Source organism: Diceros bicornis, chromosome 4 (genome assembly GCF_020826845.1).
Source record: "Diceros bicornis minor isolate mBicDic1 chromosome 4, mDicBic1.mat.cur, whole genome shotgun sequence".
Classification (NCBI taxonomy): Eukaryota; Metazoa; Chordata; class Mammalia; order Perissodactyla; family Rhinocerotidae; genus Diceros; species Diceros bicornis.
Window position 1 is genome coordinate 49,814,840 of NC_080743.1, and position 27,981 is coordinate 49,842,820.

General features: G+C 40.2%; 1 protein-coding gene across 1 annotated transcript in view; it reads left to right on the top strand.

Annotated features, from left to right (window-relative positions):
- MAN1A2 (mannosidase alpha class 1A member 2) overlaps positions 1–5,338 on the top strand; it is a 175,653-nt gene extending 170,315 nt beyond the window's left edge. Inside the window, exon 13 of the mRNA XM_058538907.1 lies at positions 2,770–5,338. Coding sequence (XP_058394890.1) covers positions 2,770–2,902 — 133 coding nt within the window. The 3' untranslated portion in view covers positions 2,903–5,338. The remainder of the gene's footprint in view (positions 1–2,769) is intronic.
- Positions 5,339–27,981: the final 22,643 nt, after the last annotated feature.

Here is a 27,981-nt window from a genome sequence, read left to right on the forward strand (position 1 = left end):
ACTTTTCTTTCTGTAAAACTTTCCTGTTTGGTTACCACCAACACTTATGTTGAGATGAATTCTGCCACCACCACCTCCTCTGAGTGTCTTGTCTTTAGATAAGAGAAGATAGAAGAGATGTATGTAAACAACACTTAAAAATAGCTCTAAAAAGTAAGCAAGACATTCAGTAAAACTGAAGTACTTTAACAGCACCTTTTTATATACCTACAGGCTTTTGTCAGTGCCATTTGTTATGTTATCTCTAAATTGAGCTATAGTTTTAAAAAAATCCTTATTAGAGGAAAAAATATCTAGTAGTCTGATAGCTAATTTAGATTGTAGAGTTTTCTCAACTTTCACAGCAAAGGTCACACTTCTCCAATAGTTCTATTTTTGAAATCCAGATTAAAAATCTTAAATTTAAATCAGTAATAGTGTACTGTCCTTGACATCCTCTTCTGAGTGTGTAATCCAAAGTTAAAATGCATTGTTTAGCTATATTACTTTAATTTCAAACATTGATTTTGTTATAAATTTTTAAATATATGTATATTTGACTCTCCAAGAAGTGGTCAGTCTTGTTCCAAACCCCTGGGACCAAGCAGCAGTGCTAAGGTCCAGGGGTATCCTAGAGGGTAAAGATGGAAGTTGTGTTAGTTTCCTAGGGCTGCCATAACAAATTACCACAAACTTGGTGGCATAACAGAAATTTATTCTCTCACAGTTCTGGAGGCCAGAAGTCTGAAGTGAGTTCTCTCTGAAGGTGTTCCTTGACTTGTGGCAGCATAATTTCAATCTGCCTCTTCACATGACCTTCTTCCTTGTGTATCTCTGAGTTCAAATCTCCCTCTCCTTTCTCTTGTTAAAGATACAAGTCATTGGATTTAGGGTCCACGCTAAAACCAAGATGATTTCATCTCAAGATCTTTGACTAATTACATCTCCTGAGACCCTATTTAAATAAGGTCACATTCTGAGGCTCCAGGTGGACATGAATGGGGGGAGGGGGCACTATTCGACCCACGCTAGTAGTTTTTAATTAAGATTCTTTTTTTTTTTTGGTGAAGAAGATTCACTCTGAGCTAACATCTGTTGCCAATCTTCCTCTTTACTTTTTTTGCATGAGAAAGATTAGCCCTGCGCTAACATGTGTGCCAGTCTTCCTCTATTTTGTATGTGAGTCACTGCCACAGCATGGCTTGATGAGTGGTGTAGGTCTATGCCAGGGATCTGAACCTGCAAACCTGGGCTGCTGAAGTGGAGGGCACCAGACTTAACCACTATGCCACGGGGCTGGCCCTAATTAAGATCCTTTTCTTAAATCATGGTTTAAAAATAATATCACTTTTTGTTATCTAAAACTTTCACATTCATTATCTTACTGATTTTTATAATATTTGTGTTTACATGGGGTACTTCCATAGCATCCTCCATAGAAAGGAGTCGTTTTTCAGGAAACTCTTGCATTTTCTCTCTCTATTCCTTCTCTCACTCCTCTCTCAAGAAGTGATGAGGTTAGAGTGAGCCTGACTCATTACCCCACATTTAACCAAGAGACCTGGAAGTGCACCGAACATAGCTCTCCTGGACACGTTTGTGCTCAGAACACCAAGAGCTTGTGCTTCTGGTATCCATACAGTAAGCAGACCCAGCAGAGTCTCTTACGATGTCCAACCAAGTCTGTTTATTCAGTTCTGACTTCTCTGTAGTCTGGTAAATAAATCAGAGTCGAGCAGGTGCCAAGGTCTAGGGTCAAGGAGTGACTGGAAGCCCTGTTACTCTCCATTTCAGCTTTATCAGTTATAAAGTTGATATGCAATCTCCATTACTCTGTCATCCAGAACTATAACAGTAATCAGTCAAGATATTAATGTGCCTGTTTTTAAAATAAAGAAAATTTAGCTAAAACACTGTAAAGGTATTCTTCACTGAAGTCTAGTAAGGCCCAGCTAGTTATTGCTAAAAATCAAGAGTTAGAACCCGGATTTCCTGACTCTGTCTAGTTGCTTTTTTATGTTCACTTTGAGGACCCCCTAATAGAATTCAGATTAGAATTTGCCCAACATTATAGATAAGAATCATTATGTGTGTTAACGCTGTCATTTTTAATTTCTAAGTGACCACTGTGGCTTGCAGTGTTCGTGGAGAGGTCAGGAATCCTTGCCTTCGTATAAACAATGCTATTACATATTAAGAGCAATTAATAAATTATTAATCCTCCTGTGAATCCATAATGTTTCTGAAACCTTTATTTAACAGTTTGCAGTACCTTCTCCAAGAACTGCAAAAACTACTCATGTATTAGGAATATGTAAAAGTCCTTGCTATGTCCAAATAATGTACTTTACTTATTTCCTTCGGTAAATAAATAAATGTGAGTTAATCAATTAATATCTAGTTATACTGTGAGCTCTGTAAGCTGCCAAAACATATGATTGATATATGTGATTTTTAAAAGAATGTCTGAAAAGTTATGAAGTGGTTTGTTTTATGCCATTTTACAGCATTGTTGTTTTCTGTGCTTCAGACAGGTGTGTGGAATTGTTTTTTAACTGTCTTATTTGAGAGATCTAGTTGTGCATCTTAATAGATTTTCTTATGCACTATTCTGGAACACATCATTTTTGTGTTTTAGATCATTTGAGTGACTGAGGTTCATTCTCTGATGTGTTTTTCATCAAAGCTGCTCAAAACAGTTTATTGGTTTTCTCTGCCATTGTAACTGAGATTGCTTGATCTTCTTGTTGAATCCTAATTGAAACTCATTTTTCTCCCTTTTATTTTCAGATATTTGTATCTGCTGTTCTCCGGTGATGACCTTTTACCTTTAGACCACTGGGTGTTTAATACAGAGGCTCATCCTCTACCAGTGTTACATCTAGCCAACACCACACTTTCAGGAAATCCTGCTGTTCGATGAAAGCAGCTCCAGAAAGACCATTCTCACCTGTGTTTTGTTTACATGGACCACTACAGAAATGAGTCTGGAGAGGGGACTTTTGAAAACCTGGACCTCTTAAGTCAGCATGGCAGGGTGAAACATGACTGTTCCCCACGAGACTTTTCAACTTGTAGATATCTCAACTTTGAAATGATTCCATTTTATACCTGACCAAAACATATTCTGGTATGTGTAGGACAGAGACCTGATGTGCTTTGATTCTTAATGAGATGGTCACATGAGAAATTATGCCTGTTACTACTATATTGTTTTTAGATTCCTGGAATCTGGAGGCTAGACTTCCTAAGAATAAGCCAAGAATATGGAGCATCTTGCAGGAGTTAGAGATGGCTTTGGAACCAGTTATATGTCTGTTTCCACCCCAAGTGGAGCAGCTTTCAAATCAAATATTTACTCGTTGTTTATCCCTTTTTTCTCCATTTTTTAATAATGGAATGAACGAAAATAAACAAGAACAGAAGAACAGTATAACTGCATCAGCAGCAGGAAGAGTCGAAAAAGAAGCAGAAGTACCTGTCCCTTTCTGAATTTTCCAGTTCCCCAATGGATGACCAGACTGGCAACCGTTTCAAATCCCAATCCATTCCACTGAAATTTCTTGGTTAAATTTAATTTTCTCTGAGGGCATGATCTCACAAAGAATACTCTTCAAGTCTTTGTCTCCATATAGAATCATTGAAACTGCTATTTATCATAACCACTGCTTAGACCGTGGGTTTGGGATTTTGTGCATGTTGTTCAGTCTAATGTTGGTAGCATGATAAAAAGTGGGGAAAATGCTGCAGTTTGTTGCCTTGAAACCTGTTCTAAGAGAAAGCCTTGGTTTTGTTGGTAAGAGATTATTTTCCCAAACCAGCAAATCTACCAAGTAGATTTTATCCATTTTTAACCTCATTATAAACTTAGTAGAATCCTTCAACTTACGACTTTATTTATATGGCTTGGCAAAACTCGTTATACTGTTTTGCAGCTCTGAATTTACCTTGATGAGTCAGGTTACGTTCACAACTTTTTAAATCAAAAACAAAATATAGTGAAACTTCCTTAAATATTCTATCTGGAGTGGGTACAAGGGATCCTTTATTTATTATCTCATCAGATAAGTGAGCTTTTCACAAATGTTTTATGTAAAAAATAAATTCAACTTTTACTTTCTCCAAGGATATTTAGAGGAATCCAAAGAATTAATTAGAATAGCTTCAAAATAATTTTTGCTGATAAAAGCATCATGTAATTAATTATATTACACAAAATTTGGGATATATCCAAGGGATTTTCTCTTACCATCAATAGATTTTGCAATGATATTTCTTTTTAAAGAAATTACTATTTCTTTATATTTTGGGGGAAGAACTTAAAGTTTATCAAGAACTATATTGTAAGATAAATATCTAAAGCTTATAAATTTTATGTCCCTTAAATTTATGTCACAGTGCAAGACACTTTTTTCTTCTTGACATTTAATCCAAAACAGCTTGCATTGACAATAAAAGTTGGGAGTAATAATTAGTTTAATATTTACTCTGAATTTGAAGATTTCATGAAACAGTGTTTGTGCAAGAAGCCCATCTTGGAATTCTGAAGGCTTATTTCATTTTTTGATAGCTTTTCTTTTTAATCTCTTATTAGCATGTAGTAGATTTAAATTGGGAAAAGATTTAATAAATTAATATAATTAAATATTTTCTAAGGGTAATCATCTTATATCACAAATAGTCAAACAATCCTCACAGTTTACCAAGTGATCCATAAATGATACCCACCCCAAGATTTTTCAGTATACATAGAAGACAAGGATGAAGAGCCAGTTGCATTATTTAAGTTTTTAAGAGTTAAAGTTTAGCACATATTTTGAAACTGTAATATCTTTTACTACTTGAAAAATTAAAATTTTTACATGAGAAAGGTAGATGACTGTAACTGTAGAAGAGAAAGGGAAAGTATTTGCTTCTCAAAAAAAGTTTGCCCTCATTTTTATCCTAAAAATAGCACAAGCCCACTTATGAGTCACTAAAAAAAGTGAAAAACTGGACTTGGCAATGACCCAGAGCAGCTGTGTAGATGGCAGCAAACCTTCTCTCACTTTGTTTAGAAGAAGGCAGAGTGAAGGGGCCTACCTGGTTGCCCAGGAACTTCTCAAGGAATGAGAAGACAGAACTCCCAGCCCAAGTGCTCTCTTTGTATTTCTCGGGTGACTGGAGCTTAAGAGAAGCGGAGGAGTGTGCAAGCACGGCTACTTCCGGTACAAGAAAAGAATTTGAGAGGGACAGCGGAAGGGTCTTTTTCATCACCCCCTACCTTCCTTGTGATGATGAGAAGACTAGAGCTTATAACAATGCTTCCATTTTTTTTCTTCTCTGAATACCAAAGGCAATTAAAGTCAGCTACAAATGACTTGCCAGTGTCATGTTTTATTTTTGTTACACGCGTACAACAATACGTTAAAAAGATTATACACCATGATGAGGTGGGATTTATTCCAGGGATGCAGGGCTGGTTCAACATTCGCAAATCAATCAACATGATACACCACATTAATAAAATGAAGAATAAAAATCACGTGATCATCTCAATACATGCAGAGAAAGTATTTTTGTTACAGATTTTTAAAATTGTTTCCTCCAAGATCAATCCTTGTCCTATATTCTGCTTAATCTCCAAGAATATTCTTTACTTTCTTCTGTCCTTTACAGTCCTTTGCATTTTGTAGACTTTAATACTCAGGTTAAATACTCATTACATTTATAAGACCTTCTGCAAAGAGCCTAGAAATGCTTCTTTCCAGGTGCCTCTTCAAAGAGCTGACACCTCACTTTTTGCCTTTGACACAAATGTGCAGAATAGATAGATCAGTTGGTACATAAAAGAAAAAAGAGAGATGTTGAATGCCTCTCTAACTTCTACATTTGTTTATCTCTTAGAATTTTAGAATCACACTTTTTGGTTCAAACCAGTATAAGTTAGAACCAAGACAATGTGGCCCTAACCAAAAAGAAGTCTCAGTGCTGAAAAATAAGTCCCTAGTCAAAGAGTTCTTACTTTCTGGTGAGTTGCACATATATGCTGTTTTATGTCTCTCTGACACCAACGTGTTCCTGTCTTTGACCGGATGTTTATATGTAAAAGTAAAACCTGGGTATTGAAAGAATGTATTCCTTTTGTGGAATATTAACCCTGATTCTCTATAATGTCGTCTAGGGCAACCCACGGAGATTGAAATTTTGATGAGCTGCTCATCTCCACTGTCCATTGCCAACACTGTCCATTGTAGTCTTTGTCAACACTACAAACTTGTTGATAAAAGATTGTGCTTGCCATGCTCGTTATGCAGTCTCTCCTTAAGCCTGGATTTCTTTGAATGAATGCGTGAGTGAATGAGAGAATGAATGAACAAATGTGGAGTACCTACCGTGTGCCAAGCATTGTGCGAGGTGCTTTCAAGCACTAGAACATTTTGTGATTCAAGTGGCATTTTCTGTATAAAAGTAGTTCATACCATTTTAAATGCTTTCCACATTACAAAATCCTTAATTTTATATTTCATTTAAATTAAAGAGGAAAAGAAATGGTTTATAATATATTTTAAACTGTGTTATTATGTAATACTAACAGCTATAATTCTAGTTAACTAAAGTCTCTTCGTAAATGTCAAAGAAATACTTGATTTCTGATGCAACTTTGACTAAAATATTTACTTTAGAAATAAAGACATTCTTATTTTGCTATATCACTTTAATTACATAATTAAAAATTAATGGTTTATAGAAGCACTGGTTATTTTATATTCAAAAAATTTTGTCACATAATTCATGAGTAAAACTTGCAGTTTTAAATTGGTGTTGCCCTGCTGTGGGTCCTACCAGTGGTTCCATGCTGTTAAATATAAAGAAAAATATACTAAAATATTTCTAAGTTCCAAATAACAGTTCCTAGTGATAGTATTTTGAGTTCTTTTCTTTAGGTTTCCTTACCCTCAAATTGGCTAGCTCGTATCTTATCCACTCTTTATGTAGGTATATACATAAATAATACACAGATTTTTTATACTGTCTGGGTTTGTTAATTAACAAACAATTGTTAACTGGTTTTGGCTGCACAAATTCTAAGCAGAATATTCAAGTAACCAAATATGATCTGGAGATATTTTAATGCACTTATTCTGGTTCAAGAACATTGGTGAAGATGATTTTCTGTTACTTTAGCTCATTCAGATCATGATGGAGATGTTCTTTTTGATCTATGATGGTCAGCAAGCTTTGCTGTAAACGGCCACATAATGAATGTTTTAGGCTTTGTGAGCCATACAGTCTCTATCTCTAGTGTTCAGTTCTGCTGTTGAAGCGTGAAAGCAGGTATCGACAATATGTAAATGAAGGGGTGTAGCTGTGTCCCAATAAAACTTGATTTGCAAAAACACTGAGGGCTGGATTTGGCCCATGGCTCGTAGCTGTTAATCCTTGATCCCAAGTTTACTTTGTGTTAAGACCCTGTAATTTTTGATTTGCATCTTTTCTTCTGTTTTCAGTCGCATAATTCATCTTTAAAGCAAAAAGATGTGTGTATGATTGTATGTATTTGTGTAACCTAAAGCTATATATTTTGTTGTCTTGAAAATAGATATACTCTTCTGGAGTCTGTTCAGGTTTCAATATGATGTGATTATCATGAAAGAGGCAGATTTTTTGTTCTTAGGATGTGCTATCAGCCAATATACTTGCCTTGTCATTTAATGCCACAATTCTAGAGTCCCCATGTAAAAGAAAGAGTCTCTGTGGTGTCAGAATATTCTCTCTAAGTTCTGCCTGCTCATTGACCTTTGGACCAGGACTCTGGATTACTGGAACTGCAAAAATTCCTCCACTTGAGTACTTTTAGGGTCCTGCAACAAGAATATGATAGAATTTCTGACCTTTGTGCTGTAGAAATCAATCTCTTGAAAATTTTTAAGCAACAGAGAATGGGTTATGTGCCTCATTTGCCATTTGGCAGCCACTGGTTCTTTTTTAGACTGCAGAAGGGTGCCGCCCCTGTTACCTCTGGAATAGCCTAAATTTGAGAAGTGCAAAGAAAAGATACATCCTAAAGGAGAGTTCCCCTTCTTCTTTTCTTGCGTAATATCTCAAATCCTTTACAAATCAGTAGCATTATTTCAGAATGTCAGTACACATCATATTTAAATTAAAGCATCCCTCAACCTCAACCTTGTTTAACTGTTTAACAACTAATCCTAAACTTTGAGCCCAGCAGAACTCATGAAATTACATGACACCTATTACTAGTATATGCATTGCAATGCACCAGTCATCCTGAGAGAATAGATTTTTCACTAGGAAGTTTATCAGATATTTCACTATTTTTGGAAATTCTAGAGGAGGGGAAGCCTGTATTCAGAGTGGTAGAGGGAGCACATTATAAATGAGCAAGGTTTCTAGGTCCAGCACACTGTACAGATGGCTTCAGCTCAGTGTGAATGTCAGTGTGAATATACAAACACATAAACCCACATGCATATGTGTTAATATGCAGAGGATTGTCAACAATTGCAAATGTCTTGCAGCTTTTTGAATGCTACAGAATTCTACTGCAAATTGCATACCAGAAAACTCCATGGAGATAAGCTCTGTCTTTCTTGGGAAAAATTATGTTTTAGAAAATTTAGAAATTATTTTTTGTTGGATTAGTTAAAGTATCTCCAGTTTTAATTACTGGATTTGGAAGTTGAAATGCCATTCCTCAATCTCAGTGGTCTCAAATTCACTGATATAATTTTTTCCTAAACTAATGAGTGGGGTAAGTATAACCTCCTAAATCAGTACCCACTGGCTACTCCTGACCTGATTTCCAGTCATGTTCTCCATGTGTAATTTTTACAAATTAAAGGTAATATTGTATATTAAAGATAAAATAAAGATGTTCTTTAAGTGAAAAGTTGTTGTTTGTGCTTCATTTGTACCCACTGATGAGAGCATAGTTCATTCTTCTTTCTATTTACAGAACAACTTTGGTTTTTACAGTAAATGGTAGTCTGTGGTCTCCCACATTCAGAGAGTATTTCTTTTTGGTTCAGCTAATCTTCATATTCTTTGATGTTATAGAAAGATGAAGAGCTTGCTTAAAGGGTAATTTTTATTCCATCTGATTTTAAGAAAACCTATAGACCTATGTGACTTAATACTATAAGATTTCATAGTATTTATTATTAGTAATATTACAGTATTATAGTCCAACCTCTGAGATCTTCAGGCTTAAAAATTGCCTCAGTCACTTTATCTCATTCTGTCACATTAAAATCTGACCTGACCCTGTTTAAGTGATTCTTGGGCAAAAATAGGCCCAAGGAGCTTGAGGATAGGATCAGCTAGACTATAGATAGTGGTTTAATCTATCGATACTATAAAAGCACAGGATATTTAAAACTCTGACTCATGGAGCATCAAATAAGGTAGTGGTAAACCCTCTGAAATAAGAGCCAATTTATATCCTTGAGGTCTAATTCTTCCTGGCAGAGTGGATGTCAACTTGATAAAAAATTTAAACTAGGAAATTTACGTTGTGGATGTATCAAAATCAGTGGGGACTTACCTTTTCGGAAGCAATTAAAACAGGACCAGATAAAAGAATAAGGATCTCTGAGTGACTAGTAGGACAAAATCTGGACCTCTCCGCCAGATACCTGAAATTTCCATCATTATTTCATCGAGTTACAAAAGATTTTCAACATGCACGTGACGTTCATGTTAAGAGTATGGGTTCATCATAGAAGCAGAGAGTAGATTGGTGATTGCCAGGGGCTGGGAAATGAGGAGATGTTGGTCAAAGGCTACAAACTGTCATCTGTGAGATAAGTTCTGGGGATATAGTGTACAGCATAGTGACTATAGTTAACAACACTGTATTGTATACTTGAAAGTTTGTGAGAGAGTAGGTCTTCAACGTTCTTACCACACACACAAGGTAACTGTGAGGTGACGGATGTGTTAACTAACCTTATTATGGTCATCACTGCACAATATATATGTATATCAAATTATGTTGTACACCTTAAATTTGTACCGTCATGCCAATTATATCTCAATAAAGCTGTAAAAAAAATAGTATTGGTTCAGATGGTGAGACACTGTACCTTGTCGGCCGACCTAACACAAATTTCCTTTTTAAAAAATTTTTTTTGTGATAAAATTTGCTATTTTAACCATTTTTAAGTATACACTCCAGTGGTATTAATAATTACATTAACAATGTTATGCAACCATCACCACTATTTCCAAAACATCATTCCAAACAGTCTCTGTGACCATTAAGCGTTAACTCACCTTTCTCCCCTTCTCCCAAGAAAATCTCAATTTTCTTGTCTGTTACAGGGGGATAATACAGAATTTTTAGGAGAATTAAATGACAAAAATCCATGTGCCTGGCCTGAACTAAGCTCACAACTTTAGCTGCTGTTTTTAATATTTTCATTAGCAGCAGAATGGAATAATCATTCCTAAAGGAATAGAAAAAAATTTAATATAAAGAAGGGAAGGGCAATTAGAACAGGGCAGTAAAGAGCCAAGAAAACCATCTGGTTCTACCTTCTTGTTTTATATATAAGGAAGTTGAAACTAAAAGGGGGTAAAATGAAGGCATTAAATGGTCTTTAAGATGGTTTTCCAGTTTTATCATTTGTGATTCTCTGAAATAAGACTCGTGTGGTTTTTGTTGTTATAACAAAACGGTTTAATGACATGCAAATATATTCATAATATATATGAACCAAGCAGCTTAAAAACTGTATAGTAAAAGTCACTTTTTGTTAAAACACATAACGCAGCAAAAAACTTACACTTAAAGTTAGCAGTTATCTTTGGTGAGGGTATGAGAATTAATTTTTTGCTATTTGCTTGTTTAACTTTCTAAAAAATGAACAGCTTTATTTACATTTACATAAAATAAAACTTTCTCATGGTAAGTGGGAATTTCAGCGATGTTTAGTAATCTTATAGAGTTGTACAACCGTCTCACAAAGATCCACAAAGATCCTGCATGCCCATTTGCAGTCAATTTCCGTTCCTGTCCCAGGCCCTGGCAACCACTAATCTGCTCTTTGTCTTTGTTGATTTGCTTTTTCTGGACATTTCATATAAATGACATCATACATATGTGGGTCTTTTGTATCTGGCTTCTTTAACCTAGCATAATGTTTTCAAGCTTTATCTATGCTGTAGCAAGTATCAAGAGTTTGTTCCTTTTTATTGCTGAAAATATTTCATTTTGTGAATATACCATATTTTGTTTATCCATTCACCAATTGATAGACATTTGGATTGTTTCCACTTTTTGGGTATTATTAGTACTGCTGTTATGAATATTTGCATACAAGTCTTTGTGTGGACGTATGTTTTCATTTTTCTTGGGTATGTACTTAAGAGTGGAATTGCTGGGTAATATGGTAAAGTTATGTATAACTTTTTAAGAAATATCATGCTGTCTTCCAAAGAGACTGTTTTTACATTCCCACCAGCAATGTACAAGGATGAGAGTACCAGTTTCTCCACATCCACACCAACAGTTGTTATTGGCTGTCTTTTTTATGGCCATTCTAGTGGGTGTGAAGTTGTAACTCAGTGTGGTTTTAATTTGCACTTCCCTAATGACTAATGAAGTTAGCATCTGTGCCATTAGCCATGCGTATGACTTTGGTAAAACGTCTATTCAAATATTTTGCCCATATAAAAAATTGGATTGTTGGTCTTATTGAGTTGTAAGAGTTCTTTATATATTTTGTATTTATTTTCTCCAAGATTATAGTTTGTCTTTTCACTTTTTAATGGTGTATTTTGAAATGCAAAATATTTTAATTTTGATAATGTGAGTTTATCAATACTTTCTTTTATAGATTGTCCTTTTTTGCCTACTCCAAGGTCACAAAGACTTTAGACATGCCTTTTCTTCTAAAAGTGTTATAGTTTTAGCTCTTACTTTTAGGTCTATGATTCATTTTGAGTTAATTTCTTATGTGCGGTAAGGGTCTAAAGTCATTTTTGCCATGTGGGTATCTAATTATGCCAGTACTATTTATTCACAAGAATGTCCTTTCTCTATTAAATTGCTTTGGCACCTTTGTGAAATATCAATTGATTGTAAATGTAAGGTTTTATTTTCAAGTTCTTAATTTTGTTCTATTGATCTGTGTCTTTCCTTATGGCAGTACAATATGTTGATTACTGTAGCTTTAGGGCTGTGATTGTCAACTCAGGGGTGATTTTGCCCTACCTCCCCCAGGAGACATTTGGCAATGTCTGAAGACAATTTTTTTTTCTTTTATTTGCTGAGGAAGATTAGCCCTGAGCTAACATCTTTGCCAATCTTCCTCCACTTTATATGTGGGTCACCTCCACAGCATGGCTGACAGGTGGTATAGGTCCATGCCCAGGATCCAAACCCGCAAACCCAGGCCACCGAAGCAGAGCATGCTGAACTTAACTACTGTACCACAGGGCCGGCCCCACATCTGAAGACATTTTTGATTGTCATGACTGGAGGGTGGTGCTACTGGCATCAATTGGGTGGAGATCAGGGACAAAGACAGTATTTACTGACTGCTTTTTTTTCCTGAAAATAGGTCACTCCTCTGTTTCTTTGCATATCTTGTAATTTTTTATTGAAAACTGGACATTTTAGGTAATAATTATTATAGCAACTCTGGATTCCGAGTGGCTTTCCTCCACTCAGGGAGGTGGTGGTTGTTGCTACTGCTGTTTTTTTTTTGTTTGGTTAATGATTTCCCTGGACTATTCCTATGGAGATTGTCTTTCCTATGGTGAATGCCACTGATGTCTCTGTTCAGTTTTGTATTTTTTAAATCTTATTTATATTTTTAAATCTGGCTTCCGAGGAGTCACCGCTGTGTCAGCATAGCTCAGTGGTCAGCCAATGATTTGTCAGAAGTTGCAGTCCAATACCTTTAGCCAGTGAGGGCTTCCACCCTTTGCCAGTAGATCTGTGTGTAGGTTGGGGAACACATGCAAAGTCTGGGCAGTTTACAAGTCTTCCCTAGCTCTTACTTCACTCTGGGCCTTCATGTGTGTTTTCTGCCTGTGTCCAATGCCTCATATTCAGCCAGGAATGTACGCAGATAGCTAGGGCTCTCTCTGGTCTCTCCTGAACATGTGCTCTGCCTTGCTCTTGCATGCAGCCTCCAAACCAGGGTATGTGGCAAGGTTTGACACTGGTTGTCTCATTCCATGGATGTATCTCCCTGTTAAATTTCTGGCTGGTGTGCCAATCTGTTGCTGGTCCCAGTAAGAACCAAATTCTCAGGCTAGCTGCATTGACCTTTTGCATTCATGTGCCACTCAGATTGCTTGTCTTTCTAACAATGCCCAAGGGAACGGAGTTTTTCACACTCCGGTCCGAATCAAGTCATCCCCTCCCAGCTTGTCCTGCCCTGGAAGAACTGCCGTGCTGATGGAGCTGGATGCGGGTGGGAGCAGTCCAAGGCAAAACACCACACTGTTCTTACCTGAGGGTCAGTAATTTCTCTTGAATAAATGCTTCTTGATTTGTTGTATGCCTTTGCTCAATTTCTAGAAATTTTGGCCATTTTATTCCTTTTGGGGGGAGGGTTTGCTCCTCACTCTGCCATTTGCTGTTCCAGGAATACATAGAAGATAGATGGATGGGTTGATGGATGGATGGATACTTTTATTGATATTCTTTATAATTTCCTTTACAAATTTTAGCCTTCTTAAAGCTTTACTCTTCCCACCTGAAAGGCCTTATCCATTTCTATCAAAATCCTACTCATCTTTTGTGTTCTCACACACTGAAGCTTTTACAGAACCTTCCCTGACTTCCCTAAGTTTGAGTGATTTCTTCCACATTTGCACATCCATCGTTCTTGTTCTTAGCTCTCTTAAGATTTATCACATTCTGCCTTACATTTGTTTGTGGCCACGCCTTTACCTCCTCTACTGGATTGTCTGCAGTATCCTAGTCATCTTTTTAATCCACTTAACAACTTAAATATCTGTTGGAAAAACACCCAGTTCTCAGACTTCAGTACTCTCCACCAGACCAGGCTGCCCCACGTAAGGGTGATTATAGTCCGTGTCTCTTGATTTGGAGTTTTCTGTCAACAAAAACTTTATCAAAGCCATAGACACTAAAAAAGTCTAAACATTATAAAAGGGATATGGCGTGCATTGTGTCCTTTTTACGCAAGTGTGGGAAATATGCAATGCTGTGGGTGCCCAGAATGTCAGGAGGGTCTGGTAGGAGGAACAGGGATCTCTGATTGGTCAGGAGTCCAAAATTGTACTCCTCCATCTTCCCCTGACTGATTGTGAGGCCTTAGGCAAGTTATTCAACTTCTCTGGACTTCAGTGTATTTTCTATAAAATGAGGAACCTGGATTAGAAAATTTAAATGTGATTCATAAGATAATTAATATGGTTATTATATTCCACACACATTTATTGAACTTTCACCTCCTGTTTCGAGAAGCTCTAATAAGGTTCAAGTATACAGAAATCAAAATCAAATCTTCACCCTCAAACAGGGACTGGTTTGCTTCATATTGTGACAAATGCTCTAACAGAGGAATGCGTTCTGTATGATAGGGTATCGTAGGAGGAGCATCTAATCAAGCTTAGGAAAGGTTTGGAGGGGAGAGGAGAAGCAAGAAAGATTGTTCAAGTAACTGACATTTGAACTGAATTTTCAGAGGAAGCAGTGTCTGAAGATAAGGGGGACAGGAGCTGTTTGATAAGGCAAAGATCCTTGAAGAGGCAGGGGGTGTGAGATCCAAAGCATGGGGGGAAGACTAGCCTTGAACTCGTGAAGAGACATCCATTTCACTGAGACCCGTAAAACAATCCTCTCATGCAATCATTTCAGGCCCTGAGGCTGCATTGTCCCTGGCCCAGGGTGGGCCAGTAGGGGCACCCACCAAGATCCTAGGAGTGGCTCCCCCTTCTGAAAGTCTGGTCTAGTCTACCAATACCAAAGCACCCATGTGGTGCAAAAAACGAATGTTATTTAGGAAGAGGTTAAGGGACTGCCCTGGAAACATCTTTCCAAAGTACTCATCAAAACTTTGGATGACTCCAAAACGAATTAGCGTGGGCAGAGTATTTCGAAACAGTTGAGCAGTTAAGAAGCCAGAAACGTATGCCACCAGAGGGCGATAATCTCAGTTTTTTTTTTTTTTTTTTTTATCTTCAGCTAGTTGAAGCCTGGGAGGCTAGAGATGCAGTGAAGCCTCTTGCTTCAGTTTTTCAATTCGCCCTGACGTTGCCTCGTGGAGAGATGCCACAGCCCTTGGCTGCTCAGGCAAGCCTGTGACTCAGGGCTTGCTGGGACCTTCAGCAGCCCCAGCACAGGCTTCCAACTGCCCCCGCCTCACCCCCTCTGAAACCAAGTCAGTGATGAAATGTTTGCCAAAGAGAAGACAAATATTGCCTAAAAAAGACTTTTCCATTTCTATCCAAATATGACCTCCCTTCCTTTAAAGGCTTTGAGCTAATCGGTAAGAGTTATTAGAAGATGAAAAATATCTCATATCAGAAGATAGACCTGAAAAAGTTCTAAGTTGAACCCTGCAAATGATTTTAGCTCCCATAGGACAGTAGATCTGTTGTGGAATAGTGTATTTAATGACATTTTATAAAGCAAACTCTAGTTGCTCACAGTTATTTATACAACTCTGCTCATGTCCTTTTGGAATTATTGTTTTCTTTAAACATTTATTAAACATCTGTGTGCTGAGAATCGGGCAAGGCACTGGAGACACAGAGCCAACCATGGCACTTAACCTGTGGATCTGCTGGGCTAGAAGAGGACAGACTGGCAAGCCGTAAATTAGGTTTTCTAGTAAAGGTGTGCACCAAATACTCCCGGAGCTCAGAAGAGAGAAACTGCTGGTGACGGGAGGGCAGGAGGATGTGAGAGCAACATAATTACTATCTTGAGCCCTGACTGTAAGGCTTCCCCTTCTGTGAAGCGAGGGAAGTGAGCTTACCTAAGCAAGGGTGAGGCTTGGGGGTGGCACTGTGCCTTTTGGAGTAGGCAGAGCTACTTGGTGGAGAAAAGAGCGTGGAAAGGAATCCAAACCATCCTCAGTGGAGATTTCAGAGAGGAAGCATTTGACTGAAACATGAGAAATGAGGAGTTTGTTGGATGTGGTAGGAGTTTGGCTGCAACAAACAAAGGAAAGAAAGACATTCTAGGAAAAGGAAACATCATACTAAAAATGCTAAGGTGAGGAGGAGATCACATTTTACGGCAACCAGTCCTTCCAGGCAGGGCTGCGGAATGGTTAGCACAGTGCACGACATATTTGAATGACTGGGGAGAGTAGAAGCGGAGGAGACCAGAGAGGTCACAGGGGCCCTGTCACCTAGGTCCTTGTGGTCTGTGGTAGAGAGTTTGGCTTTTACAGTGAGTGAGATAGAAGCTACTGGAAGACCGAGTGAGGTGTGGCATGACCTGCTCTGTGTTTTTAAAGGCTCGCTCTGGCTTCCGTGTGGAGAACAGATTGTTGGGGGGCCAGTTAAGAGGCTACTGAAATAATCCAAGTGAGGGATGATAGTGTCTTAGACCAGTAGTGAGAACAGTGATTTGGTCTATATTTTCAAAGTAAAGCTAACAGGATTTGTTCGCGGATTGGCTATGGCTATGAAACAAAGAGAGAAGTAAAGGTTGACTCCAAAGTTTTTGGCCTGAGCAACAGGCAGAATGGAGTCACCACTTACCGAATGGGAAAGATGGAGATTTAGGAGAGGTGCGATTAGGAATGTATTCTTGAACATGAAGCATAAATAGTTGACTCTGTGAACGTGGGGTTCAGGAGAGTCTAGGCTGCAGGTAGACATTTGGCCAGTCATCACCACATAGCCATTTAGACTTGCTGAGATCACTTAGGGAGCAGGTCACTGAGTAGAGACTGAGAAAAGAAATCACCCAAGGGCTGAGCCCTGGGCACTCCAGTGTTTAGAGGCTATGGGAGGAGAAGCGAGTGAGGTGGGAGGAGAAGGAAGTGGTTAAGGAAGTGGTTAAGGAGACAGGCATGAGAGCTGCCGCTGAGAGAGCAGGTAAAATGAGTACTGAGAACTAACCATTGCGCTCGGCAACATGGAGATCACTGATGACCTCGACAAAAACCACTCTGTGGAATGGTGGGGATAAAAGCCAGTCCGAGTAGGTTCAAGAAGAAATGAGAGGGGAAGAGATGGGGGCAGGGAGTGTCAACAACTCTTTAAAGGAGTTTTGCTGCTGGGAGGAGTATAAAGATGGGTGGTAGCCAGACTTAAGAGTTACAGAATCAAGAAAAGATTTTCTTTTCTTATGTTTATGTTCTGATGGAAATGTCCGAAGAAAGGGAAAAGTTGATGTTGCAGGAGAAAGGATTACTGCTGGAGCCATGTCCCTAGGTAGGCAATGGCATGGGTTCCAGTGCACAGGAGGAGACCACGGCCTCACGGGAGAGTCTGGAAAGTGCATGCATTGCAACAGGAGGGAGAGCAGAGTATGTGGGAAGAGACGCAGGTAAGAGAGTATTGGGAGGTGGGAGCATGTGGGCGTTCTCTTCTGATTGCTTCTGTTTTCTCAGTGAAATAGGAGGTGAGACTATTAGTTAAGACTGGGAATGGGGGAGGAGATGTTGGGATTTAAGGAGAAAGGAGAAGATGAGTAGAAGGATGAGAAATAGTTTCATAGGGAAGAGGGAGTATGAAGGTCTAGGGGAACTGCCCCACATCTACCATCTGTCAAACTGGACTAATGAGGTTACCCATGGACTTTCTATCAATTCTCACGCTGAGGACAATTTTAAAAAGCCAAAAGAGATTTAAAAAAGAAAAATCTTTTTTAAAGCATGTAAGAACTAAAAGCTAGCGAGGGATCCAGCATCAGACAAAAATCTTGGAGGAGTGAACCCAAAAAAGTCAGCCCAGCCCTCAAGGCCACCTTTAACGGGAGGGCATCCGGTAATAAGGAAGAAACGTCTGGACACTGGGTTCCTCAGCTGTGTTGGAGGGAGCATCAAAATCAGTCGCCTTGGATTCCCGGTCCTTTCGGCTCCCCTTCAGTTCTCCATGCATCTGTGGGACGCTGCTGGGCACCACTAAGCACTGTAGGGAGAGGACGATGGCAGGGCCTCTGTCTTACACTCCAGGGGCTGGGGAAGGGCAGTTCACGCAGTTGGCCCTGAGGCCCAGGTGAAAATGCACACATGACCTAGAAGTTGGACTGTTCGTTCCTCACATCCACCTCGGGAAGCAGGCAGCAGTGTGGCGAACGGAGAGGACCCAGATGAGGAGGGAGAAGAAAAGGACGCACTCGGGGTGGGGGCGGCGGTGGGGCCTCCCAGGGATTCTGCATGCAGGCCTCCTACCCTCTGCAGCACCGCCTTGCTAGCCTCTGGAGTAGGGAGCTGCAGAGCACCCCAGCCTCCGCCCCGCACCCCAGGGTCTTGTATCTGACCTTGCTCTTCAGGGGCTCTCTGTCCTCACAGGTGAGTCCCGGTCCTTCTGCGTAGCACACAAGTCCCTCCGTGCTCTAGCCAAGTCTTCTCATTTTTCTAGCCTTGTCACCCACCTGCGTCGCTCCTCACACTTCACCACACCAAAGTGGGCAGCTCAGTTGGCTGTCAGGGCAGGGAAATAAACCAGGCCCTAGGAGCCAGAGGGACAAAGAATGTACACGTGCCTTGCGTACATGCAGGATTGTACGTGTGGAAGAGGGTGCAAGTATATATAGGTAGGTGTTTCATTCTGTGACCCTTCAGAAGGGTTATACACGGTGGGGGTTGATGCCCTGGGCTGGCATCAGGACTCCCACCCCTCCTGACCACAGCCGTGCTCAGCTGATGGGGGCCAGCAGGAACCCCTATACTCCTGTGCTTAGTGAAGGGCATTTAAGCCAGAAAGGATGAGGCCAAAGGTCACCCTACCCAGCACATAGGGCCAGAAGTAGCAGCTGTGTCCTTTTCCTAGTCAAGATAGGCAGTCACTGAAGAGTGGCTGGATGTGGCATTGGGCCTGTGTCTGTCAGTGTTCTTCAATGCAAGGAGCAGGAACCAGCTCTGGCAACTTAAGCAAAAGGGATTTATGAGAAGGATAGACAGGGCTCAGACTATCTGCAGAAAGCTGGAGGCACAGGCTTGGAGAATGGGTGGGAACCAGGGATTCAGGAAGCTAGGCCGCAGAAACTCCTGGGCAGGAGGCCACTGTCAGACACAGCCTCCATTGTGGGACCATCGCAGACCTGTTCTTCGTGGCCCCTCGCTTTGCAACCTCATTTGAGGTTTGCAGTTTGTGTTTGGGGTGAACAGTGAAGAGGGGTCCAATTACTCACTCTGGCTAGCAGGGAGAAGGAGCTTTCTGCCCATTGAGACTCATGTAGTGAGGGGTTCCCTAAAACTTGGGAGGCTGTCTAGGTGCTGGCAAACAGCAACCAAAGAAAAGACAGATATCCTATAAAGTCAAACACTCGGGGTTCAAATCCAGGTCTGAACCACACATCTAACATCTCTAAGCCTCAATCTTCTCATCTGAAAAATGGAATGAAAATACACCTCTCACAGGGTGGTTGTGAGGATTAAATAGCTTGTCGCACATGACATCACTAGGCCAGACCAGCTGAGGCTCAGACCATCCTTGCTTCCTTAACAGCTGTCCTGCTGGACGGGAGCCCCGGCCCAGGACGCCGGGCTTGACTCACAGACTCTCCACATAGCGCCAGCCTTGCTCAACAACTCCTGGTCTACTTTTACAGCAGTCCCAGAGCTTTACAGGTGGAGGGTAACTGCCGTACTTCCTGCAAAAGCTATTACACTCTCTATAACTCAGGCTCATGTCATTCAGCTTAACAATAATGCCCTTGTATTCCAAGCCCTGTAAAATGCCAGGCACCCTGCTCACTGCATGACGAACGTCATCTCGTAATCCTCATAACAAAACATGAGGTAGGTGCTATGGCCGCTCCCATTTTCAGATGAGGAAACAGCCTCAGAGAGGCTGAGTAGCTTCCGCATGGTCATTTGAAATGAAAGCATATATTCCTAACCACTAGGCAATACCACCTCTGACAATGGCTGATTGACATTAGCCATGTTAGCTTACTTCGTGAAGCCAAACTCCCTCGAGAGCCAGTCCTCACTGGAAAAGTTACATGGATCCTGCAGTTTGTTTCAGAGCTGGGGGGGGCCTCTTCTTCCACATCCTGGTCCAAGCGTGTTGCCAGGCTACGTGAGTCCAGCTGGAGCTCTGGGCTGCCCACATGGATCTGCACCCAACTGAGATCTTGGAATCCTGGCCAGCCTCCTCCCTCAGGGGCTCAGAGGAAGCAGCACCAGAGGGGGTGGCCCACGTGACCCTGCGGTTCCTCTCTGCCTGGGCTGTGACTTTCAGGAGCCGTGCTGTCCAGGGTGCAGTCCCTGAAGACCTCAGGACAGAGAAGAGGACTAGACACTGCTGGGAGCCTCCCAGGCGTGTCGAGGATATTCTCTTGAAAAAGGCACCAGTGTGACGCAATGGTGTGCAGTTCCCTCTGGGCGTTCAGGGCCTGGCACTCCAGACCAAATACGGGGAAATGCAGCCCTGTTTGTGGAGGACGGAGGGAAGCAGCTCACACATGGCTCCTCGGAGATGGAGCATTTCATTTTACACCTTTGATGAAATGTTTCTAAGAAACATAAAATGAAACATTCTGAAAGTTGAATATTTTTCCGCGTGGCAAACGTCTATGATTTATAGGGCACATGTTACTCTTCGCTTCCTCTCGTCCTTTCCTTCTTCCTCCACCCACCCAGCTCAGGCTGAGGGCCTAGATCAGCTGTGCACACTCAGCTCACAGGGCCTTTTCCCCTTGGTGGCGAGGACGCTGGGAGACTGGGTAGAGAAGTACCAGCATTCACCCAGAGCCTGCAGCTTATGCTCACGGACAAGCAGAGTTTCTTGAAAAGTAAGAGCAAGGAGGCAGAGTCCTCCTTGGCCTCTCCAGGAGCCAGCAGATGCCAGAAGAGACCTCGGTTGACATGGTTCCTCGGTTCTCAGCAACATCAGGAGAGCAGAGGACACAAAGGGCAAAGCCACGCAGTGAAGCCACAGAGTGAAGCTCCCCACGGCTTTCAACTTCTTGGGCTTAACACCACCAGCCTCCTCTTCAAAGAAACCAGAATTTTTAAAAATCTAGGTTGAAGCTGTCCTAGAGACTGCCCTTGGAGACAATTTGCTAGTTAGGAAACCAAAAAGAAAAAAGACGGGGCGAGAGGGAGGAGGCTTTTTAAAACATTCATTCATGTAACATTTGTTTATTTACAAAGCACATTCTGTAATCATTAGTGCTGAATTATTGGAGGGTTTACAAAGATGAGTTATATTTAGTCCCTACTCTCAAGGACCTATCACTATATTGTCATTTCTACTTTGCTCTCAGGATGCTTTGAATCAGCAAAATTGCCCTGAAAAGGGCTTCATCCCATCTAGTGTTTTTGTCAATAAATTTTAAATCTGGTTTGTTTTGGCAAAAGTTGACTCAGTTAACAATTAGGCTAAAGACCTTTTTATTTGTTTATTTTTTTTGTTGAGGAAGATTGGCCCTGAGCTAACATCTGTTGCCAATCTTCCTCTTTTTGCTTGAGGAAGATGGTCCCTGAGCTAACATCTGTCTCAATCTTCCTCTATTTTGTATGTGGGTCACTGCCACAGCATGGCTTGAAGAGCAGTGTGTAGGTCTGCACCCGGGATCTGAACCCGCAAATCCCAGGCTGCTGAAGCAGAGTGCACGAACTTCACCACCACGCCACTGGGCTGGCTCCTAAAGACCTTTTCAATTAAAGTTAGTGTAGCCAATATGGGTTTAATTCAAGTCAACAAGCACTGAGTGAGCATCTGTGATATGGCAGGTACTGGGCTAGGCAGCAGGGGTGCAGAGGTGAAGGAGATATTGTCCCTGGTCTCAGGAAGATCACAGTCTAAACATATCCAAACTGCAGGGTGGAAGAAATGCCATAAAAAGCCAGGACATGCTGTGGGCAGAGAGAGGAAGACCACGTGGCTGGAAATGAGAAAATCTTTCTGAAGAAGGTGGCTTTAGAGTTAAACCAACCCTCCCAACTCTACACCCGCTTCTGTCTATCTGTCCCTCTTTCTCTCTTCCCAGCCAAGTCTATTTATTCATTTATTTAATCATTCATTCAGACATTCACCAAGTATTATTAAGCTCCAAGATGCCCTAGGCACTGTTCTAGACATGGGGATACAGTGATGAGTAACACAGATAAAGTCACAACAATCTGCATACATTCCAGTAGGGTGAGGATGGGTGACAGATACCAACAAATGAATAAATAAATATATCATAATGTCAGTGATGATGAGTGTTGTATGTTAAAATAAAATAGGGTGGAGGGGACAAATAGTGAGCATGGACGAGGAAGACCTGTGTGTTCCGTTTCAAATACGGTGTTAGAAAAGGCTTCTCTGAGGCGGAGACATTTGAGTCAAGACCTGAAGGAAGTGGCAGAGTGAGCCTGGGAGCTCTGGGGGAAGAATACTCCAGGCAGCAGAATGGCAAACACAAAGGCACTGAGGTAGAAACACGTTTGAATGAGCAGAAAGTTGGTGAGAGAACTGAGCAAGCAGGGGCCAGGCCAGGAAGGGCAAGGTAAGGAGTTTGGATTGTAGTCCAGGGGTGATGGGAAGCCACTGGAGCATTAGATGGTCTGATTTGTGTTTTTAAGAGATTATTGTGGCTGTGGGGCTGAGAATAAACTTTAAAAGGTCAAGGAGGGAAGCAAGGAGCACTTGTGGAATATTTTCAATTCAAGAAACAAAAAATAGAGTTGACCTTTCTGATACAGAGAAACAGCAAGAACAGTAAGGCTGCGGGTGGAGGACTTCAGAGGTTCAAGTTCAGACACGGCAAGTTTAAGATGTCCATTAGATGTCTGAGTGAGATGCTGAGCAGGCAGTTGAGACTTGGATCTGAATTTCAGGGAGTGGTCAAAAGTACCCACTGCCACCCAGAAGGCAAATTAGGTGAGGACTAACAAGAGTTCTTCAAGATTTGGTAAGCAGGAAATTATTAGAGCTTCCTCTGCCAGAGCAACTTCAGTAGAATGAGGGGGATAAAAGCTAAATTGTGGGTGTGAAGGCAGAGAGTACAGATTATTCTTTCAAAAGAACCAACTTGTGGCTTTGTGAATTCTCTTTTTCTTTGTTTTCTATTTCACTAATTTTCACCCTCATCTTTATTTACTTCCTTCTACTGTCTTTGAGTTTTTTGTTCTTTTTCTAGCTTCTTAGGATGGAGTCTGACCTAATTAACTTTCAGCTTTTCTTCTTTTCTGATGCAAGTATTAAGGATATAAAAGTTTCCAAACATCACATATGCTGCATTCCACAAGTTTTGATATATGGTGATTTCACTACCATTTACTTCTGAGTATTATACAATTTTCATTATGAATTCTTCTTTGACCCTCCCTCCTGTCTTATCCCAAACAAGGGTGCAATTACAAAGATAAGTTTATTGCAGAAGGCCAACAAAAATGGCAGACAGGTTTGAATAACAAACAAATGGAAATTGTAGGAATGAAAAATGTAACTACTAAAAATTACATTTAATAGATGAAACAGAAGATTAGACATATTGAAAGAGAATTTATTCAGAATGCAACAAAGAAATATAAGAATATAGAAAAAAATGAAAGAGAAGTTAAGAGACATCAAAGATACAATGAGAAGGCCTAAGATGTCTAATTGGAGTTCTGAAAAGAGAACACAGAGAGGATGGAGAAGAGGTGATATTAAGGAGATTCCAGAAATGAGGAAAAACACGGATGAACCCACAGATCCAGGAAGCATAGCATATCCTAAGCAGGATAAATGAAATAAATCCGTGTCTAGACACATTGTAATGAAATGGCAAAACATCGAAGACAGAGAGAAGACCTTGACAGCAGCAAGAAAGAAAAGACAGATCACTTTAAAAGGACAGTTAGAATGACAGCTAACTTCTCAACAGAACAGTAGAAGCCAGAAGATAGACCATAAAGGGTTAAGCAAAAGTAGCTGTCAACCTACAGCTACTCAGCAAAAGTACTGTTCAAGAATAAGGGCAAAATATTGGCAGGAAACAAAATTGAGAGCATTTACCACCAAAAAAACTATTCTAAAGAATAAACTTCAAGGGAGAAAATGATGCCACAGGATATAACATGCGAGAAAAAATGGTAACTGTATCAATAAACTCAAAAATTTCCTTTGCTGAGTTAAAAAATATTCTAAACTCTGTGAGTTCAGAGGGGGAGAAATGAAGCTAAATTCTAGGCAAGGAAGGAATTTATAGTTCAACTTTAAGACTTTAGGTTAAATATGTATGGTAAACTTTGAAGGTAACCACTAAAAGAATAGAAACAGCATGCAAACATTCCAAATGTGTAGAGAGAGAAAAATATGAAATAAAGGAAATAATTTGATCAATTTTTTAAAGAAGGCAAGAATGAGGAAAGATAGGAATTGTCAGGTTAAAGTAAAACAGCGGGATGCTATTTACACCAGGCAAGATGAGATGATAATGGCATGGAACAGTTAGGTGACCCAGTCGAGGGGTTTAACATAAGAAGTGACCTGATCAGACGTGCGCTTTAGAAAGATGAGACTGCCTGTAACACGGAGTGCGGACTGTGGAGGGACGAGACGGGAGGCAGGAATAACGATGAAAAAGCCTCACCCTGGTCTAGGCTAGAAATGAAGAAGGCCCGAGCCGAGGCTGTAGCAGTGACAGCAGGGACAGGCAGGGTGGGCTGGGGGGATGAAAAAGACAACTCAGTTATCCTGAGATAAAGCCAAAAATGGCCATGCTCTTAAAGTCAAAATGACAGCCACAAGCCTCTGATTTCAAACAGGGAAACGTCAGCACTTGTGCCAAAACCAGGACTGAATTCTGAGCCCAACATCAAGGCCTCGGCAACAGGGAGAGGCTGATCTTTTTACACTTCCAAGTGACATCATGTGTGCTCCAGGTCTGGGCCTTCTAATCCTGCCGTTGAGGGAGGTGGCTGTCAAATTGTCACATTGAGAGCCTGTCTCTGGAATTGTCATTTGAGGCTCTGCTCTCACAAACTAGAAAATCACTGGAGGAGAGAGAGAAACAGATACACACTCAATATCTTAAAACTACCAACTCGAATGTTACTGCAATAAAAGTTTCTCCCACTTGAACACAGCTTGGCTGCTTTCAAATCCCTGCTCTCACAAGGCCTTCAACCTCACCTTGTGAGGCGATCGTATTATTTTATTAGGCTGGGCGGGTATTATTTTTCACATTTCTTTTACTGATGAGGAGTCTGAGACCAGAAATTGATGTGGCTTGCCCAAGATCGCTCAACAGCAAGAAGCAAAGCTGCGAATGGAAACTAAGTTGTCTGGTGTGGAGCCAGTTTCTCTTTCTGCTGTCAGGTGTGAACTTGTTTCCGTAACAAGAGGGAGTCAGTGCAAGAGAAACTGGCCAACTCCAGCCTCTGTTTCCATCCACCCCCACCCACGTGTCTTCCTTCTTCTTTATGTAAAGAGGTTTGGTTTTTTCCAACAAATAAGGAAAATTTTGAGATAAATATAAAGCCTTGCATTTAGATTTTAACAGATTTCTGAAGTTCAAGTGGCAGAAGGCAGTTCTTGAGAAAAAGACCAACATCCAAATAACAGTAGTTACTGAAAGAGAAAATAGAGGGGGAAATCATCAAAGAGAGAATTTCCGCCAACTAAAAACATGAATTTACACATCGGCAAGACTCTCTGAATGCCCATCACAAAAGACGAAAATGGACTACATATCTGAAACTGTGACATTTCCGAACACTGTGAACAAAATAAAAATCTGAAGAGCTGCTAAAGAGAGTCAGAGGCATAAAAGTCATCTAAAAAGGATGAGGAATCAGGATGCATTTGGATTTCTCAACATTAAACCTGGAAGCGAGAACATATGGATTATTGCTTTCAATATTCTGTGGGAAAATGATTTCCAACCTAGAATTTTACATTTGGCCAAACTATCAAGCATGAGACTAAAATAAAGACATTGTCAAACAAGCAGGGTCCTAAAAATTTACCGCCTAATGTGAGATGCTGCAAAACAGCCAAAGTAAAATTGCTATTTGGCTGAAGCCAAAAATCACCATCCTTGAATGAACTTCTGGGACACATGACGAAACCAGAAATTTTATTTTTAAAGTTTCTTTATTAATACAATTTTATTATTACAAGTTTTAGAGATTGATTTTTAATGTTTCGTGTTGTAATGCAGGAGCAGTCTGTCAGCTTCAAGCTCCTGGGTTACTCCTGTGGTCACTGTATCTGTCACACAAACAGATGCTCACTTTCAACGGAGGTTTGGTAGAGAAGCGAGCCATTTTTAGTACAGGGCACCCCTGATGGTGACGTTGCTTCCAAGTTATTAATCTTTTCTTTTCTCTGTAGTAACTAGGGTAATGCTTATTTCTTTTTCAACTCCTGCTTGAAGACTTGCTTGTTGATGAAGATGCTATTTAATTGAAGCAGTGTCCCACAACTTGAAGTTTTGTACTATTGGAATACTTTCATAAGGAAACTTCAGATTTTTATTCTCACACAAATTTGTATTTCTTTAAACCTTGGATAAACAGATGTGGAAATGAAGTAACATAACAGGATTTCAGAATAACAAAATCTTCTACAAATTTTCATCTGTGTCTAAGGTTTTATTGCATGCACCCCAATTCTGGCATCTTGCCCAGAGAACAATGAAAGCAGGATCTTTTCAACAGGCATAATTTAAGAACAAGTTGCCCTCTCAAGGTCCATCATTTTGGTAACTTCTCCAGCAGACTTCAGCAAATGAATTAATTTCTCTGCAATCAACCCTTGGATGTTAGCAAATCCCACTAACTTGGTATTATTACTTGACACATAGAAAACTAAGAAGTCATTTCTTAAAAATGAAGCCATCTTTTAATATATGATAGCTGTTCCATCCTGTTGACCATCTCATATAAGTAAATGACAAAACAATCCCAAAGTCATGATATTTCTCTTTGGCTGAAGGAGAATGATGAAAATAGCCCATTATCTTTTTGCTTCAACCTATAATTCTGTTAACACTTACTGTTATAATTACATTCTTTTATTTTTTTATTGAGGTAACATTTGTTTACAACATTATATAAATTTCCGGTGTACATCATTATCTTTCAATTTCTGTGTAGATTACATCATGTTCACTATCCAAAGACTGATTACCATCTGTCACCGTACATGTGTACCCTATTACCCCTTTCGCCCCCTCCTGCCCCCCTTCCTCTCTGGTACCCACCAATCTAATCTCTATATCTATGTGTTTGTTTGTTGCTGCTGTTGTTGTTTTTATCTTCTACTTATGAGTGAGATCATACAGTATTTGACTTTCTCCATCTGACTTATTTCACTTAGCATAATACCCTCAAGGTCCATCCATGTTGTTGCAAATGGCAAGGTTTCATCCTTTTTTATAGCTGAGTAGTATTCCATTGTGTACTTAATACATGATGTAAGGATGTGTAGAAATTTTTTGATGATTCCTAAATCACTTATTTCTTTACTATGATTTTTCTATTGTCAACCTAAAGATTGTTTTTCTATTCTAAGAATATGTCTTCTATCAGTTTCACCATTCTGCTGGCGAGACTGCTTTTCCCCGCTCCCCTGCCTTACTCCTTGGCAAGCATTCATCATTAATCCATTGTGGTGACAATCTTTAAAAAACAAAGTTATGCTTGGTTCTGTACGTCTAAATCCCTGATGTACAGGTTACAGAAGTAGCACATGGAGTAACTAATATTATTAAAGTTTATACTTCCAATAATGGTGGGGTGGATCAACTTTCCCATCAAGAAAAAGTATAAGAGCAAGACAAAATACAAAAATGCATCTCTTTGAAGGAATCACAGAGTTAGATACAAGGTCACCAGGACTCGAAAGGCCAGATCCCTGAGAGAAAGAAGATGCATTGAGATGAACCCAACCTTCTGCAGGGCT